General features: G+C 34.2%; 1 protein-coding gene across 1 annotated transcript; it reads left to right on the top strand.

Annotated features, from left to right (window-relative positions):
• The first annotated feature begins 3180 nt into the window (after window positions 1–3180).
• Window positions 3181–18025, top strand: LOC141596797 (histone-lysine N-methyltransferase ATX3-like). The gene is made up of 23 exons (XM_074417044.1): window positions 3181–4679; window positions 4798–4853; window positions 5350–5548; window positions 5696–5809; window positions 5895–5963; window positions 6059–6127; window positions 6231–6325; window positions 6457–6531; window positions 6666–6801; window positions 7692–7764; window positions 7877–7976; window positions 8082–8206; window positions 8355–8500; window positions 9101–9205; window positions 9935–9999; window positions 10957–11176; window positions 14885–14971; window positions 15104–15160; window positions 15248–15337; window positions 15900–15986; window positions 16691–16765; window positions 17386–17486; window positions 17704–18025. Exons 1-23 carry the CDS (start codon window positions 3774–3776, stop codon window positions 17792–17794), a joined length of 3141 nt encoding a protein of 1046 aa, XP_074273145.1. The 5' UTR covers window positions 3181–3773; the 3' UTR covers window positions 17795–18025.
• Window positions 18026–18244: the final 219 nt, after the last annotated feature.

The raw sequence follows: 18244 nt of genomic DNA on the forward strand, positions 1-18244 counted from the left end.
ATGTGTAAAGACCAAGGAGTATTTGATACTTTGCAAACTAATGGTGATTTTGGGCATGTTAAAGTGGGCAATGGCCTCAAATTGAAAGTTGAGGGTGTATGGAGTGTGAGAATGAAACTCCATGATGGCACCATAAGAACTTTTAATAATGTGAGGTATGTCCCTAAAGCTTGTTCCAACATTATTTCTTTGGGTGTGTTGACGACTCAGGGGAACCGATATGTTGGTAATGGTAAGAGGTGCAAAGTGTATCGTGGAAGAAACTTGGTAATGCAAGGGGTGAAAACGAAAAACAATATTTGCTATGTGGATGGACATAGCGTTAAGAGAAAGGCCGATGTAAAGAAAAAAGTCCACTTTTCTGAGATAGTTGAGGTGTTTGGAGCTTTTGGTCGAGGGAGGAAATTGTTGGATTAATCTCCCAAAAACTCCAACAATTAAATGTTGAAATAAAGTGCTAAATGTTTCATAAGCTAATACGTAAATTATTTACGTTTTGGAAGAAGAAATATATAATGCACAAAAGGTTATGAAATTGTTTTAATGAAAACAATTAATGGTTTACTAGAAGTTATGAGAATTTTTAGTATAAATTGATGTTGATGTTAATAGTTTTAGGACACACAAAAATAGAGAGGCAAATTAATATAATTTGGTGAGAATACTTATTGTTCTTAAGGAGAGAAAATAGAGTGTTCAACATCCATTAGATATAATAAGAGTGAGACAAAGTTTGAGAGAAAGTGACAATACTAGTGTGAGTGATTGTACTTTAAGAACTTTGTAATATCTTATTAGTGAATTAATTTGTCGAGAGAGCCGTGGTTTTTCCCTTAGTTGAGAAGGGTTTCCACGTGAGAAATTGTGGTGTCATTTTTATTTGTTGTTACTTACGTTTGTTGTACGTGTTCCATCCAAGTATCGTTGTTGGGTGAGACTCTTCCCGCACCGGGTTTACAGGACGCTTCCCCAACACATATTTCTATCTTTTAAGATTTTGAAATTTTAAACGTTTAATAAGTTATATAGTTAGTTTTGTAATTAAGATGATGCTTATTTAATTTTAATTTTAATTTTAATTTTAACTATCTCAATTTGGAGATTATTGATTGTGAGGAGACTATTAAAAAGTGAAGATTACATGTTTGGATCTAAATGTGGAAAACGAAAACATATTTTTTACTCTTTTAGTTGGCTTACAAAGCATCACCATTCATCATCGGCGAGATTCTCTATTTTACATGTATATTTTTGATAAAAAGTATAGATTTTGAGGAAAAGTTAAATTAATAGTATCTATTTAACTTTCTTAAAAAAAACCTATCAGATATGTAACCGCGATCTTGGAGTGCTTTGTTTATCGACCTAACGACGCAGCCGTTTTTAGCTTAATTATTTATGACGTACATCATAAATACATAAAAATAACAAATTTGTAAAAAATTTAAACAAACATTTATAGTTATAAAATTAGCTACATTAAATTGTTGACTACAAAATATTCATGAATAATATTAACATGTATTAAAATATATGGAAATAAAATTCAAATTAAAACTTCTATCTATATTACTATGATCATGAAAAATAATGTAAAAAAAAGTAAATATTTACAAATGTTTGGTTTATAGCTTATTCGCGATAAAAAATATATTTTATATTTTAGTTAAAGATGAACGTCAACAAAAGCAAATAAATGGGACAAATAGAACAAGTCCGCGATTTTCGCGGGTACAAAACTAATTTAAAATTTCATAAGATAATTTCTAAACCGCTCTCATGCAAAGTGGATTTTGTTAAAAAAAAAAGAATAATAATAAAGCAAACTTTTTACATTCCATTTCTCCTTTGCTCCATATTTATGTCTATATTAATTTTCATAATAATGAGAAAAATCTATAACTCAATAATCTAAATATAAAATATATAAATCTAATTAAAAGGCAAGCAAAACTAACTATCATCATTTACATGTCATATTTTTTTAAAAGAAAAAAAAAGACAACATCTTAAATCAATCTCCTGTAAAGTGGATCTTGTAAAAAAAGAAATTATAATAATAATAATCAAGCAAAACTTATACATTCCATTTCTCTTTATTCCTTATTAATGTTTATATTAAATTTCATAATAATGAAAAATGATGCCCAAAAGTCATGTACCTTGATTCATATTTATACCTATATTAATTTTGATAATAATTAAAAAAGGATGCTCAAAAGTCATAAAACGCATCCTCAATTCTTTATATATTTTATGGAAGCTAAAATTTATAAGATACAATTTTTCTTATCTCTATCATCAGTAGAATTAAATATATCACTAAACTTTTCTATCATTCTATTAACATCAAGCTAAGTGTATAAGGTTTTAAAATTATTATCTAATTTATTTACATTTTATGTAAGTTCCATTGGGTTAAGAAATGTTCATTACATTTTCAATTTCATCGTTTGTGTTTGTTTTGTTCTCATTTAGGGGCTATCAAGATTTGTGGTGTTGAACTATTCAAAGGTTAATATACTTACATCTCTACGACTTCATTCTCATTCCCTTTTTCTTTCACTATTTACGAGGAAACTTAAGTTAATAACGATAATATTACGTAAAACAAATTTCACTATTTTGTTGGTTAATTCAGACTAATTACTGAGTTTTTTTTTTATTATTATAGAGTCGATTCGTTGGAAAAAGAAGACTATATAGAGAAGTAAAATACTAGGATTGCTTAAATAACTATACATTGGAGACTAACTACAAGATTGACGACATCAACGTGAATGACTAGAAGTTTTTTTTTTCTTTTTTTTTTTTCAAATGTATATTTTATTTTGGTATTTGTTTATTTTTTTTCATCATTTTACCTTCGAAAAAATAGCAATATTCACCAACTTTGGCTTATTTAAATTATCGACTTTGATATTTATGTTAACATGTAAATGCCCGTAATTTTAGTACGCAATCAATGATGACTTATTTATAAGGTGAGCTTACTATATGTTTTGATATTTTATAAAATTTCAATTACTAAAAACACTAGAAGCATCACATTCAAAACAAAACATCCCGTAAATTTCACGGGTCATAAAACTACTTGTTAGTTGAAAAATTTTATAGCTTAAACTTACTCTAAAAATCCCGTTATTTTTATGGGTCTCAAAACTAGTTCAACTTTCAAAACCTTCGTCTCTCAAAGTCTCCTTTACTTTGGAGCCAAATCCTTACAAATCCTAATCACTCGCGCTCAATTCCTTAATTCTCCACATAATCACCTCTAAATTACCCTATAACCCTCCAAATAATCCATAATTACACTTCCACCCCCCCAAATCTTACCTTCCAGTTTCCTCTTTCTTTTTCTTCCTTTTTATCGTTTTTTTTCCGTTCAATTCATATTCATCAAACCTCTCTCTACCCTCTTTTGATTCACGTTTTTCAATCGACCCAATTAAATTCGATCGCAAATTTTCTGGGCTATATAATCGAATTATATCACAAATTATAAAGTTTGAATTTTTCGCAATTTGATTCCTCTAAGATTAATTGAAACTCCTGTTTTGTTTGATTTCAATTTGATTTGGGATTTTGTGATTTGTGATAATTTCTTCACTGGTTTGAAATTAGGGTTTGTTTTGTTGTAATTGAAGGTTGTGTTGATTGATTGATAGAGGTGAGACGTTTTGCCTACTGCGTTGTTGAAATTGAGTGCAATTTGGTGGTGGATTTAGGGTTTTTGGGGTGAAATTAGGGTTTTGAATGGTGAATTGAAGGAGATGATCAATAGAAAAAAGTCAAGTTACGGAATGCGGGATCATAAACGACGGGATTACGATGATTCTACATTTGCAGATGAAAGTTATGGAGGTTCAATTTACCCTAAGAAGCGAAGAACTGCTACAATTTGTACGGTTTCAAGGGAAAAATTAGGGTTTTATGATGATGACGTACCTACGAGCTCTGCATATAATGACGGGTCGTCATTTGATGAAGAAACCGAGTTTGATTCTAAGAATTTCGCCGCAAAGTTACAGAAAACGTCGAAAGGACGAGTTCCATCAGTTCCTACGAGGTTTAATGACTCTACTGTTGTTGGTTCGCGTAAGAGTAAGTCAAAATTTGCTGACATTGAGTCCGGTGTACACGAAATTTATCTTAAAAGACGGGATAGTAATGACAATGTGAAGTGTAATGTTAAGAATAAGCGCGATTATGATAGCTCTGATCGATCATATGTAGTGAAGAATGAGTATAATGAGCCGAAACTGAGCTTGCCTAGTTATCGGTATCATCCTTATTGTGAGGATGCTGAGGAGAGTGGATTAAGCTCTGTAGATATTAGTAATGGTTATATTTATAGCAATGGTATGATTGATCCGTGGAATAGTTCCACACTTGTTGCTAGTAATGAGTTCCTTTCCATGGGGGGTCGGCCCCTTTTGAGTGAGAAAGGTGTGGGGAGATTGTCGAGGGTGAAAACGAAACAAACGAAGACTGCTTATGGACCGCAGGACTTTGCTTTGGGTGATATAGTATGGGCGAAATCGGGGAAGAGGTTTCCTGCTTGGCCTGCTATTGTGATTGACCCAATGTTGCAAGCACCTGAGGCGCTTTTGAGCTCTTGTATCCCGGGTTCTATTTGTGTCATGTACTTTGGTTATTCAAAGAATGGGACACAAAGGGTGAATTCCTTTTATCTATTGCTTTTTGCTTATATGTGAATACTACATTGTTGTTTTTGCTCCCTTTTTTTGTTGGTTGCACTAATTTTGGACCTTGTGGGTTTGTGTTTATGAACAGGATTATTCATGGGTCAAAGGTGGAATGATTTTTCCTTTTCATGAATATCTTGATCGGTAAGTTACTTTTACATTACTAAACTTATGAATTATGTAAATTGTTTTTTCTATCCTAGAGGTGACCATTATTTATAAGCCACCTAAACTAGAATGCTGTGCTGCCTTCGGAATCCTAAGACGCCCTTAGCTCTGCATAGTTAAACTTACTCACTGATTCTTTGATAGCCTTGGACCTTCTTGATTCTTGAACATTTGTTGTATATATTTATCAAATATCAAATATACCTTTGGGAATCCCATTATAAGTGGTACTGGAGGTTATTATTGAAATCCTGAATGCTCGCCGTTGTAAATGAAGGTGTCGTTATTAAAGCTAATATAGTCTTTCTGAAAGCTGTGGTAGGACGGTCTCAAGGTTGCATTTTTTACCCCTGTTGGAAAATTGTTATAGTATGGTTTACCTGAAGGTAGTTGTCATGAAACGAAGGACTAATTCACAGTAGTCTTCTACTGATGAGGCAATAACATTTTGAGTTTTATCCTACCCACTCAGATTTCAAGGGCAGACAGACTTGCACAAGAGTAAGCCTAGTGATTTTAGAATGGCCATTGAGGAGGCCCTTCTGGCAGAGCAAGGGTTAATGGATGGTCAGTTGGGAATGGGGAATGCAGCTCCTTACCATGGAAATTCTCTTGGGTTTCAAGACGATATTGGTTCCAGCCAAGTCCAAGAATGTCTTTCTCAAGAACAGGCGTGTTTTTTTTTGTTCTCACTCTTTTACCTTTCAATTTTTTTGTCAATTTAGAAAGACCCAGGGTCAGATGTTCAGTTTTTGTGCTTTTGCGTTAGTTGCTCATATTGACTGAATTTTTGGATATGACTTCATATCTGCATTCAGGGTGTTTATGCTAAGAAGAGAGATACACACCCTTGTAGTGGATGTGGCTTGGTCCTTTCTGCCAAGGCATTTGCTGCACATGAAGGACGCTTGCTTTGCAAACACTGTGTCAAGGTAACTGTATGGCAATGTTCTTCCTCCCTTCAAATCATGTTTAATACATTGATCTGAATGTTGTTTATTGGGGAAAATGCTGCAGCTACTTAAGTCAAAGCAGTACTGTGGTGTTTGTAAGAAAATCTGGCATCATTCAGATGGAGGGAGTTGGGTAAGCCTATGCATATCTGATTTCATTCTTGAGAATTTCTCTTGTTTGCAATTCCATTACTTCGTATTGATAATTTGATCCTGTTTTTTTCCTAGGTGTGTTGCGATGGTTGTGATGTGTGGGTTCATGCAGAGTGTGCTGAAGTATACGGCAGAAATCTCAAGGTTTGGGTTCTTTGTGCTATTTCTGTGTCCAAGGTCGTTGATTTGAATTCAAGAGCTCTGAAAGCTTGATTTTAACTTCTTTGTTTCCTCATCTTAATCCAAGGATTTGGAAGATTCCGAGTATTACTGCCCTAGATGCAAACCAAACAAACCAAAGATTATTACGCCATCATACACAACGGTATTACCCGAATCCAGGTTTGTTTTTTATTCTTCTGTAATCTCGAATTTTTTTTTTTGTTTTTCAATTTAATACTGTGGCCTTCTTGCATGCTTGATGTTTTTTCTGTCACTGATTTAATATCTTGGGTTGCCTACCCATAATGCAGGCCAATGGTGGTTCCTGGTGAGGTAGCTGTTGTGTGCAATGGCATGGAGGCTACATATATCACTAAACTTCATTTGTAAGTAGTGAACATAGACATTGACTATATTATGTCAGAAGTTTGAATACTATACAAAGAAGCTGTGGTTTTCTTCTGTTTCCCTTTTGAAGTTCTGGTTAATTTAAATTGGTTTTTATGCCCTTGTGCTTCAGGGTTGTGTGCAAGTGTGGTAGATGTGGGTCAAGGAAGCAGTCACTTAGTGAATGGGAAAAACACACAGGCTGTAGGGCAAAGAAATGGAAGTATAGTGTCAAAATCAAAGGGTCAACAGTCCCTTTGCATCAATGGGTAAGGCAGTTCTTGTAAATCTGTTAGTAATATGTAAAGGTCAAGTTTGTTCTCTTTTCTTTCAGCTTCTCTTAAGTGTATGTAGTAGACGAGTGATGTTTGTTAAATCATTTAAAATTAGTGTTCCTAATTTTCTGCTTTCGAGCTCTTTTAATGCATAGCTTTATATGCATGATGTTTTTGTTTTTGCTTGTAAATGCTTGGGATTGTGCTTACTAAATCAATATATATTGTTTGGCATGTCGCGTCTCTTACTTTTGCAGTTTTGCCGAATATCTTGGTGAGAATTGTGATAGGCCTTAAATTAATACTCCCTCCGTCCCAGTCATTTGTTTACCTTTGGTTTTGGCACAAAGACCAAGGAGAGGAGGAGGGGACCACTTGTGAGTGTTATTATTGAGTGATAAGTGGACAATAAGTTATGTGGATGATCAAATTACTCTTCAAAAACATACCAAATATAGAAAGGTAAACAAATGAATGAAACACCCATAAATGGAATAGGTAAACAAATGACCGGGACGTTGCTTATAATTTTGATTACTTTGAGAATTGCATTAACTTATTGCTATCGAACAGTATAAGAAGCACAAACAGTCTAGCAAGTCATTTTTGCTTTATTTTAATAAAAGCCTAAATAAAATAAATCATGAGTCATCTGAAGAGTTTAGCTTCGAATGATTTATGCAGTTGAGGTGGGACACTCTGCTGTCTTATAATTCTGTACGACATTTAGCCTGACATTCTACATCTATTGTTTACTGGCTGCTGTCTGATTTCAGAGCTAATATCTGATTGTCTAATCTTCTTTTTTCTCTTCCCATATATCTTACACGGTATTAAATGACACTCATTACACATAGTGACTGACATGATCATTTTTTCTCCAGCTTTCAGGGACTGGTGTGTCAAATTGTAATCCTCAAAGGCTGGATCAGTCAAAGTTGTTTGACTTGATGCAAGGTGCTCCTTGTTCTTGTTTACGAAGTTTTTTTTTCCAATATTAAGATAAATTATTATATCAATAGTCAACTTTGTCCTTTATATCTCTGAGGCTTATTTTGTGTTTCTACAGAGAATTATGAGCCCGTACTTGCAAAGTGGACTACAGAACGCTGTGCTGTTTGTAGATGGGTTGAAGACTGGGATTACAATAAAATTATAATTTGCAACAGGTAATTAAGTTAAATTTTGAGTGCTTTGGAGTTTGTTTTTCCGGTAGGTGGATGCAGTGTGTTTGGTTGACATGTAAAATCTGATTTCTGTTTCCCGCTGCTTAGGTGTCAAATAGCAGTTCATCAAGAATGCTATGGAGCCGGCAATGTTCAAGACTTCACATCCTGGCTTTGCAGAGCTTGTGAAATTTCTGATTTGGATAGGGAATGTTGTCTTTGCCCTGTGAAAGGTATTTGTATGATAGTAATTGGCAGTTTATCTTATAAGTTATAACCTTTGGAGTTATAAATATTTCATCTTAGTACTCTGTTTGTCACATGTATATTTGATCTTGCTTTTTGGCGAATTCAGTTGTAATATTGTTTGCTTTCTTCTAGGTGGTGCTCTTAAGCCAACTGATGTTGACACACTATGGGTTCATGTCACATGTGCCTGGTTTAATCCGGAAGTTGCTTTCCTGGATCACTTGAGAATGGAGCCTGCAATGGGAATCCTGAGAATCCCTTTAACACAATTTTTAAGGGTATTTTCTTGACGTTGAAATTTTGTTCTCAAAGGTTTACGGTGTTTTTATGCGGTTTCCTTTTCTTCTCTTCACACTTATTTGTTTGTGTATCTGTTTTACTTTTTTCTCATCTCTTTCTCTCCACTTTCCATTGTTTTCTCACCTCACATTGACGGTTCCATAATTTAGCTGATCAAAATAATTTTCGTTGTTGTGTTATTGGTACTATAAATCTAATCGTTTCTCCTTGTAGATGGGCGCCACCTTTATGATATCTTTTGTACATGGGTGTCACACCCTTGGTGTTCCTTAACTAATATTATACTCCCTCTGTCCCGGTCATTTGTTGTCCTTTTCCATATTGGGGTGTCTCACTCATTTGTTGTCCTTTCTATTTTAAGTATGAATTTGATGAACAATTTGATCATTCACACTCAATTTGTACCACTTGTCATTTAGTAATTGGCCTATTCCTCTTTCCTTGGTCTTTGTGCCAAAACCAAAGGACAACAATTGACCGGGACGGAGGGAGTACCTTGTAAAGAAAAGCACACTTGAATCTAATCAGAGATAGATAGGTGGTGGTAGTTCTGATCTAACTCCATTTTTTTATGACAGAAATGTGTTATATGCAAGCAGATTCATGGATCTTGCATTCAGTGCTCGAAATGCGCTACGTATTATCACGCAACATGTGCAGCAAGGGCAGGATACTGCATGGAAGTAAGTTTTCCCCCTAGTTGACGGTGTATGTGCAAGTACATATTGCTTGTTTTTGCTTTTAAGTGTTGTTTATCAGTATATGTTTCTCTTATTGGTTATAGCTGGGTTAACTGTATCAAAATAGGTTTGAATGATACGAGAGGTTGATTATATTTTGTTAATTGAATTCGTAACTTCTTCACCTTGGTGGATGTCTCAAGAACATTTTTTTTCGTTAGTTGTTGCTAGAGGAGCTGGACATTGTTTCGTTCTCTGACAATGAACAGTTCACAAATCCCTGTAGCTCTTAGGTCAGTCAAAGTGGAATCTACGAAAATGATGTTGTAAGGATATTTCCTTTTATCTCTGACAAAAATTAAAGTTACGCATAGAATTTGTGAGAGTTGGAGCATAGCCAAGTTATCCAATAGCTTGTTTTGTTATTGTATACTGCTTTTAGTAATTAGCAGCCACTGTTGCTGACAATTGCTTTGGGAAATTTTAAGCATTATGACATATATGCATATGCCATGGCAGCCTCTAGCAGCTAGTTTGCTGTTTTAGAAAATAGTTGAGTTATTAATTCACTGCAAACTTTCAAAATTTGCTTTACCGTGTAGATTTCCAATTGTTTTTGGCTAATTGTGGATTTGTATGTCGTCCTTTGCTTTTGGACCCTTTCTTTGTTCCCTTCCCTCTGTTCATCGGGCCACACATCTACTAAGCTGTTCATTTATGAATCTTTCTCAGTTGCACTGCATGGAGGAGAATGGAGTACAGCAAACAAGAAAAGTGTCATATTGTGCTGTTCATAGGTAACTTCTTGCTGTTTTTTTTTTCTTTTTCAGATGCCCCTCTTAGTCTGATACTCTGACATGTTTCTGCAACATCAACTTTTTTTCCACATCTGTTAATAGGGTTTTACCATTAATTCCTTGAATCCGCCTTTAAGAGGGTGTAAACTTCTTTTAGTGGTGTATGGTCTCTTGAAGATTATATTATGTATTTATGCTCTTTTGCTATAGACAGCTAAAAAATCCAACAGCCATTTAAAAATGTATATTCTCTTGAATATTATCTTCTTCTGCAATTGGCTGCTGGAAAGAATCCACCATTGATGGCATTGTAGAAGATGAGGCTTGAGTATGGAACCAAGTGAAGGAGGTTGTGGTACTGCTCTTCGTATTAATCTGACACACGCTGATAAGTAGTGGTGAAGATGTTTGACTTAAATAGTGATGCTGCTAAGGATTTATGGTACTATTGTATGGCTTTGTTTGGGTAGTTGAATTGGTGGAGTAGGGCTAAGAGGTCTGTGCTTAGTAGGTGTACTGGTGCCCGTCTACATTGTTTTTGTCAGATGGCGTATTTTCTTATGTTACTTGGACTAGGTTAGACGTATCTGTGTGTCAAAGCGTAGAACTCTTGTTATTTTATAATAAAAATCTTCATATTTTTCGGCTTAAAATGTAGTGTCAAGTGTCATACCCATGTTCGAGTATCGACTGTCTGAGACAAATAAATGAGGTAATATGAGAATCGAAGTGACATTGCGTATTTGTTTTTATAATTCTTTCTTGAGTTGACAAATCAATTCTTTGTCATTGTGCTTGCTCTTTTTGACTATGATAATCAGATCTTGACGACATATATTCGTGTCAAAGCTTGTCATGTAAGTTAGGTGACAAGGATATGATTCCTGATGATTGCTGACTTACTGTGTCTAAATTACATTTCATCCCTTGAATATTTTTGTTATATTTTTTCTGCAGAACTCCTAACCCAGATGCTGTGTTAGTTGTGCAAACACAAGAAGGGGTGTTCTTCTCTGCAAATTTTTTGCTTCATGACCAAAATCATGCAAAAAACTTTGAAGGTTCGAGGCTCATCTCTAAACGAGTTGAATTCCCTGACCCCTTGCCTCTACAATTGGAGACGGTTGATCCCTATTCGGCGGCAAGGTGTCGGGTATATACACGACCTAAAAATAAGGTATTTCATATTTCTTTTTAAAAATCTTCTACCCTTTCCCTGTATATATATATATATATATATATATATATATATATATATATATATATATATATATATATATATATATATATATATATATATATAGAGAGAGAGAGAGAGAAGGGTTCTTATAAGGTCCTTGCATCTTATGAGTCCCTAAGTCCTTATAAGGGCCTTTGGATGGAAGGGATGGAGGGATGGGATTATATCTCAATGGATGGCCACAATTCATTCTACTCTAATTAGCTCCTCATTGCAATTAAGTTACTCACTAATCATTCATCCTTCATTATCACAAACTCTTCATCTCTCTCTATAACTCACATTCTCTCATTTTTCTCTCATCAAACAAAACCCAAAAAAAAAAAAAAAAAAAACCAAACAAAAACCCAAAAACAAAAACCAAAAAAAGACACTGTAACATTCATGAACAACATTCAACACAACAACCATCATTGTTTCTTCCTCTGCCGGCAACCACCACCCCCACCTTCACTGGCCACCGCGCGCCGCCGCCTTCCTCTTCCCCTTCTCCTTCCTCTCTTTTCTCCGGCCTCCCCACAACTGTACAACATCACATTTCTTCTCCCTCTTATCTCGGATCTGCTCTGACGCCTCCACGGCTACCACCCGACTTGGTCTACTCCGACGCCGCCACTACTCCACCTTTTTTTTTTTCATTTGAAAAACGTGATTGTTGTTGGTTGTTTCGGCGGTGGTCGGATCTTGGGGACAACAAAAGTGCTAGTTGGTATTGTTGTCGTCGATTGGTGGTGTTATTGTTTTCAATGGTGTTGGATTGTTGTTGCCTTTGCATTGTACTTTTCTTAATGTTTTTAAAAAAAAATTTTAAGTTGTTCATTCATTGTTGTTGCTGCGTTAAACTTTTCTTCATGTTTTTAAATAAAATCGTCTTGCTTTTTTTTTGGGTATTTTTAGATCTCGTTTTTGGTTTTCTCGTTTTTTTTTTTTGGTATTTTTAGATCTCGTTTTTTTTTGTTTATTTGGGTGTTGGTTAATTAATTTTTAGTATTTCAGTTTTTTTTTTGTTTTTTTTTTTTCAGATTTGCGTGGCTAAGGGTGGGTTTTTTTGGTGTTTTTGTGTTTTTGTGTTCTCTGTTTGTTTTGTTTTTGTTTTTTGTTTTTGTTTTTATTTTTTAATTTTTTATTTGGTTGTTATTGTTATTTGATTTTTTGGACTAAAGTTATACATCTTGTCTATTAAAGTTATACACTGCGTGCATTAGAGTTATACACACGATATTTAAATTTGGTTTTTTTTATTGTTATTTGGTTTATTTCAGATTTCGGGTTTGGTTGGGTTGTTGGTTTTTTGGTTTTATTATTGTTATTTGGTTTTTTGTTTTTGTTATTATGAGTTTTTTTGGTTTTTGTTATTATTATTTTTTTCATATTTTTCATATTTATTGTTTGATTTTTTTACTATTTACGACTAAAGTTATACATTTTATGACTAAAGTTATACATTTTATGACTAAAGTTATACATTTTATGACCAAAGTTATACATTTTATGACCAAAGTTATACAAAAAAAAACTAAAGTTATACAAAAATTGGACTAAAGTTATACAAAAAATTGGCTAGAGTTATACAAACTGTGACTAGAGTTATACATTGTATGACTAGAGTTATACGTATGTTTTGATTTTATTTTTTTTATTGTTTGGTTTTTTTACTATTTACGACTAAAGTTATACATTTTATGACTAAAGTTATACATTTTATGACTGAAGTTATACTCTTATGGAATAAAGTTATACAATTTTGGACTAAAATTACACAAATTTGGACTAAAGTTATACAATTTTGGACTGAAGTTATACAAAAATAGACCAGAGTTATACAAAAATGCACCAAAGTTATACAAAAAATGGACTAAAGTTATAAAAAAATTGGACTAAAGTTATACAAAAATTGGACTAAAGTTATACAAAAATGAACCAAAGTTATACAAAAATGAACCAAAGTTATACAAAAATAGACCAGAGTTATACAAAAATGCACCAAAGTTATACAAAAAATGGACTAAAGGTATAAAAAAATTGGACTAAAGTTATACAAAAATTGGACTAAAGTTATACAAAAATGCACCAAAGTTATACAAAAATGAACCAAAGTTATACAAAAATAGACCAGAGTTATACAAAAATGCACCAAAGTCCATTTTTGTATAACTTTAGTCCATTTTTTGTATAACTTTGGTCCATTTTTGTATAACTCTGGTGCATTTTTGTATAACTCTGGTGCATTTTTGTATAACTTTAGTCTATTTTTTGTATAACTTTGGTGCATTTTTTGTATAACTCTGGTGCATTTTTGTATAACTCTGGTTCATTTTTGTATAACTCTGGTCCATTTTTGTATAACTTTAATCCATATTTGTATAACTTTAATCCATTTTTGTATAACTTTGGTCCATTTTTGTATAACTTTGGTCCATTTTTTGTATAACTTTGGTCTATTTTTGTATAACTTCAGTCTTTTTTTGTATAACTTTAGTCCATATTTGTATAACTTTGGTCCATATTTGTATAACTTTGGTCCATTCTTGTATAACTTTGGTTCATTTTTGTATAACTCTGGTTCATTTTTGTATAACTTTAGTCCAATTTTTTGTATAACTTTAATCCATTTTTTGTATAACTTTGGTGCATTTTTGTATAACTTTGGTCATAAAATGTATAACTTTAGTCGTAAATAGTTAAAAAATCAAACAATAAATATGAAAAATATGAAAAAAAAATAATAACAAAAACCCAAAAAACTCATAATAACAAAAACAAAAAACCAAATAACAATAATAAAACCAAAAAACCAACAACCCAACCAAACCCGAAATCTAAAAAAAACCAAATAACAAGATTTAAAACCCGAAATCTTAAAAAAAAGTATAACAAGAAGAGATTTGAGAAAATGAATAAAAAAGGAGAAGTAACAAAATAAAAGAAAATAAAAGACAACAACAAAAAATGAATGGAAAAAACAACTCAAAACATGAAAATAAAGACCAAACGAAAAAAAAAAAAGTTGGCGGCGGTGCGGTGGCGGCGGTGTGGTGGCGGCGGTGGTGGGCGGTGAGTTGGTGTCGGGTGGGATAGTGGTGGGTGGTGGTGAATGAGGAAGAGAAGAATGAATGATTTATTTGGGTTTTTTGATTTAATTGGATTTTTTGGGTTTTTTGATTTAATTGGATTTTTTGGGTTTTATTTATTTATTTGGGTTTTGGGTTTTTTATTTATTTGGATTTTTTGGGTTTTTATTTTTTGGGGTTTTAGAGAGAAGATGAGTTGTGTGATATATGAGAGAAGTGGATGAGAGGAAAAGAAGTTATAGTGAATTAGTGATTAATTAGAAGGATTAGTGAAGGAGGAGAGAATGAGTGATATTAGTACATAAACACACTTTTGGAGGTTGATCTTGGCCATCCATCTCCCTCCATCCAATGGCTCACAATAGGACTTATGGACTCAAATATATAGAGGACCTTAGTTGATCCTTCCTCTATATATATATATATATATATATATATATATATATATATATATATATATATTTCTGTGAATATATTGGGATATAGCCTATAGGCAAACTATTAAGGTAATTCAAGTCTTACATAGTATCTGCTCGTTGTTTGATCGCTCCTTCTGTTTGCCTTGAATTACCAGAATGCAGGAGAAGAGCCAATATCTCATCGGTTAATGGGGCCTCTCCATCACAAAATACTAGATATTGAGCGTCTGAACTCTTTTCTGGTAATCTTGCATGTGCAAAACTTACTATTGCTTTCTCTTTTCCATGCTTTGTTTGTGTACCGACTACCGATTATCACTCCTTCAGCTGACTGGCTTGGCTGATTGACAATTGATTTTCTATTTGTTTTTCAGGAGGTTAATCCAACGAAGCAGTTCTCTACATTCAAGGAGCGCCTTCAGCAACTGCAGGCAAGCTTTTGCCCTCTATTTTCTATTGCTTTGCAGTTGTGTTGTTAAGCTTGTCCTTCTAAATTACTAATTGCTGTTGTTTTTCAGAAGACTGAGATATACAGGGTTTGTTTCGGAAAATCTCGAATACATGGTTGGGGCCTCTTTGCACGTCGAAGTATTCAAGAAGGGGATATGGTAAACTACTGTTGAATTCTTGAAATTTTCTCTTGTTTGCTCTGTTACTTATGTTTTAAGTCTGGTGTTCGATCATAATCTCAGGTGATCGTTAAAAAATACTCCCTCCGTACCACACCAAAGGTAACGTAGGGAAAAGTGGAGTATTTAAGAAAATGTGGAAAAAGTAAGGGTAAAGAGGGAAAAAATAGGTGGGGTATGTAATTGTGGGTTTAATTGTGGGTTAGTAGGTGGGGTATGTAATGGCATTTCGTATAAATATCAAATGGTTATAAGGATAACTTGGTAATGTTGTGGGCCAAATAAGGAATGTTACCTTTGGTATGGTACGTCCGTTTATAGTAAGTGTTACCTTTGGTCTGGTACGGAGGGAGTAGTTGATTGATTAAAGAAATAAGCAACTTTCCTCATTGCTTTATGTTCGAATGGCACAATATTGGAATTAAATTTGTTGTTGTTGGTCCTGCGTGTTCTATTGTAATTATTACCATGCTTGAACTGGAAAGAAGCAGGAGAGTTATAGTTTGCAGATGGTAACAAGTGATATGGCATTTGTTTTTAGGTCCTGGAGTACCGTGGAGAGCAGGTGAGGCGCAGTGTTGCAGATTTAAGAGAGGCACAATATCGCCGAGAAGGAAAAGATTGCTATGTAAGTAAAAAGCTGCATAACTCTTTTTCTCCTTTTTCATTCCACCTCTTTTAGGAAAGACCATAAGAAGTAATATATGTTGCTGGTGATGCTGTATGAACTACTAAATCTGTGTAGATGGCAATTAAAAGTCAGCTGTCGAAGCCATCCCATAATACAATTTAGTTTGGTGTATTGAAGTATCCCTGGTGACCCAAAATGGTCACTAAGCTTTCTGTGTTTCGTGTTTTGAGAAGGGGTAGTTGGTTGATGTAATTCCAATGCAAATTTCATTTTAGGTCATCCCAAAACAGCCTCTTTGTATTTGCCAGAATGGTATGGTTGTGTACAGACAAGCCCATTCTTCATACCTCATAATGGTCTGGAGCCTTTTTAGTTACCGGATTAATGCTATTCTAGCCCTTTGTTTAATTATTATTTTCTTCCCTCTCCCCGGAGACCTTTTTATGTGATATCAGCTACCTGCTTGCCTTTTGGAAATGTCAAGGGAGTTCCAAAGAGCAACACAGAAGGCTTTCTAATTGCGATGATGTTTGTGGACTTTCTGCTCTTTTATACTTTGTTGACAGCTTTGTGCTGAGATTAGGATACAAATGTATCATGATTGTTAAGTTTGTGCTATGACTGCGACCATCTTATTTTGGTAGATTGTTTTTTATGTTGATTCATAATTCATATACTTTCTTTTTGTTTTGTTTTTGCAGCTCTTTAAGATCAGTGAGAACGTAGTAATTGATGCCACCAACAAGGGAAACATTGCTCGTTTAATCAACCACTCTGTCAGTTCTTACTCAAGCTTGTCACATTATTTATTTGTTGGTTTGCTTGAGTTAGATATTCTGATGCTGTTTGAGCGAAGCATGACAAAACTTAGGCACAGATTAGTTGTCTTGCTTTGTCAGGAACCAACTTAAAAATCTAGTTTACACTTGGGGCTTGTTTGGATAGCAAAATAGGAGGGAAAGGGAGGGGAGAGGGATAGAGGGAAAGGAAAGAGAGGAGAGAGAAAGGGAGGGAGAATGGGAAGTGTTTGTTTGGATACATTTTCCGTCCAAATCTTTCCTATGTTGGAGAGATTTTGATTTGCCTTGGAGGAGGTAAAATGGATCCCTCCAAATCCATCCCCCTCATTTTCCCTTCACCTTTATTTGCTATCCAAACAAAGGATTTAACATCTACTTTCCTTCCCTTTCTTTTCCCTCCAAATCCCTCCATCCAAACACAAAAACACACCAAACGTGTTCCTTTTCTGGGATATGAAAATCTCAGATGTTTTATAGATTAGGTTTTGTAAGCTTTCTAACCTTCGGAGTAACGACTTGGTATTTTTTATTCTTTTTTTTTTAAAATTTTATTTCAGTCAGCATGAATAGCTCATCAATGCATTGTTCCTTTGCAGTGTATGCCGAATTGTTATGCTAGGATAATGAGTGTGGGAGATGACCAAAGCCGAATTGTGCTTATTGCCAAGATTAATGTCTCAGCTGGTGACGAGTTAACGTATGAATTATTTTCCATTTCTATTTTTCGCAACTGTCTGTTTAACGGTAAACTCATTGAATGGTGATATTCATGACCTAGGTGGCTAGGTTCCAAATCCAATCAGCATCATAATGCCGTTATCCCTTTATACCGAAAACTCCCATTTCTATCCCAGTATGTTGTAGAAACTATTAGAGTCTAGGATTAATGAGATGCTTTTTCTTTATTTTTGCAGATATGATTACTTGTTCGACCCTGATGAACGCGATGACGCTAAAGTACCGTGTCTTTGCCGAGCTCCCAACTGCCGTAAATTTATGAACTAGACACTAACGCCATGAGTATACATAAAAAGTTTTGCAAACCCTAGGACGAGAATCAAAGGCTGACCTATACACTAACGGCGAAACTCATTGAAGAAATGCATCACCTATGTTTTTACTATCTGTTCTGTTCGAGGTTGTAATTACAGACTCTGTTTTTGCCGGTTATTGCTGGTGATAATCTTGTAAATGATTACATTCTGCCAATATAATTATAGCCATTTTCATCCCTAAGTGGTTCTATTTATTTGATTAAATTTGCTAGTCTCAAAGTTGGTGGTTTATGAACAAGTTAATGTAGTTGCTTTCTGTTTATTTCATTTAAGGGTTTATTGTATCTGGAGATGAAGTTGGTTGGTTGACTGGTTTACCATATCGGCTCAGCACACCGTACGAGATCCACTCAATGTTGTTAAAATCGCGATCCGGATCGTAAAATCGTGATCCAAAAAT

This window comes from Silene latifolia, chromosome 8 (assembly GCF_048544455.1).
Source record: "Silene latifolia isolate original U9 population chromosome 8, ASM4854445v1, whole genome shotgun sequence".
NCBI lineage: Eukaryota > Viridiplantae > Streptophyta > Magnoliopsida > Caryophyllales > Caryophyllaceae > Silene > Silene latifolia.

What these genes read in the sequence shown, in the direction of transcription:
- LOC141596797 (XM_074417044.1), top strand. Translation starts at nt 3,774, where the DNA reads ATGATCAATAGAAAAAAGTCAAGTTACGGAATGCGGGATCATAAACGA. An exon ending in TTTGCAAACACTGTGTCAAG is followed by an intron (nt 5,810 to 5,894) that starts GTAACTGTATGG and finishes AAAATGCTGCAG; the next exon opens with CTACTTAAGTCAAAGCAGTA. An exon ending in TCAGCTGGTGACGAGTTAAC is followed by an intron (nt 17,487 to 17,703) that starts GTATGAATTATT and finishes TTATTTTTGCAG; the next exon opens with ATATGATTACTTGTTCGACC.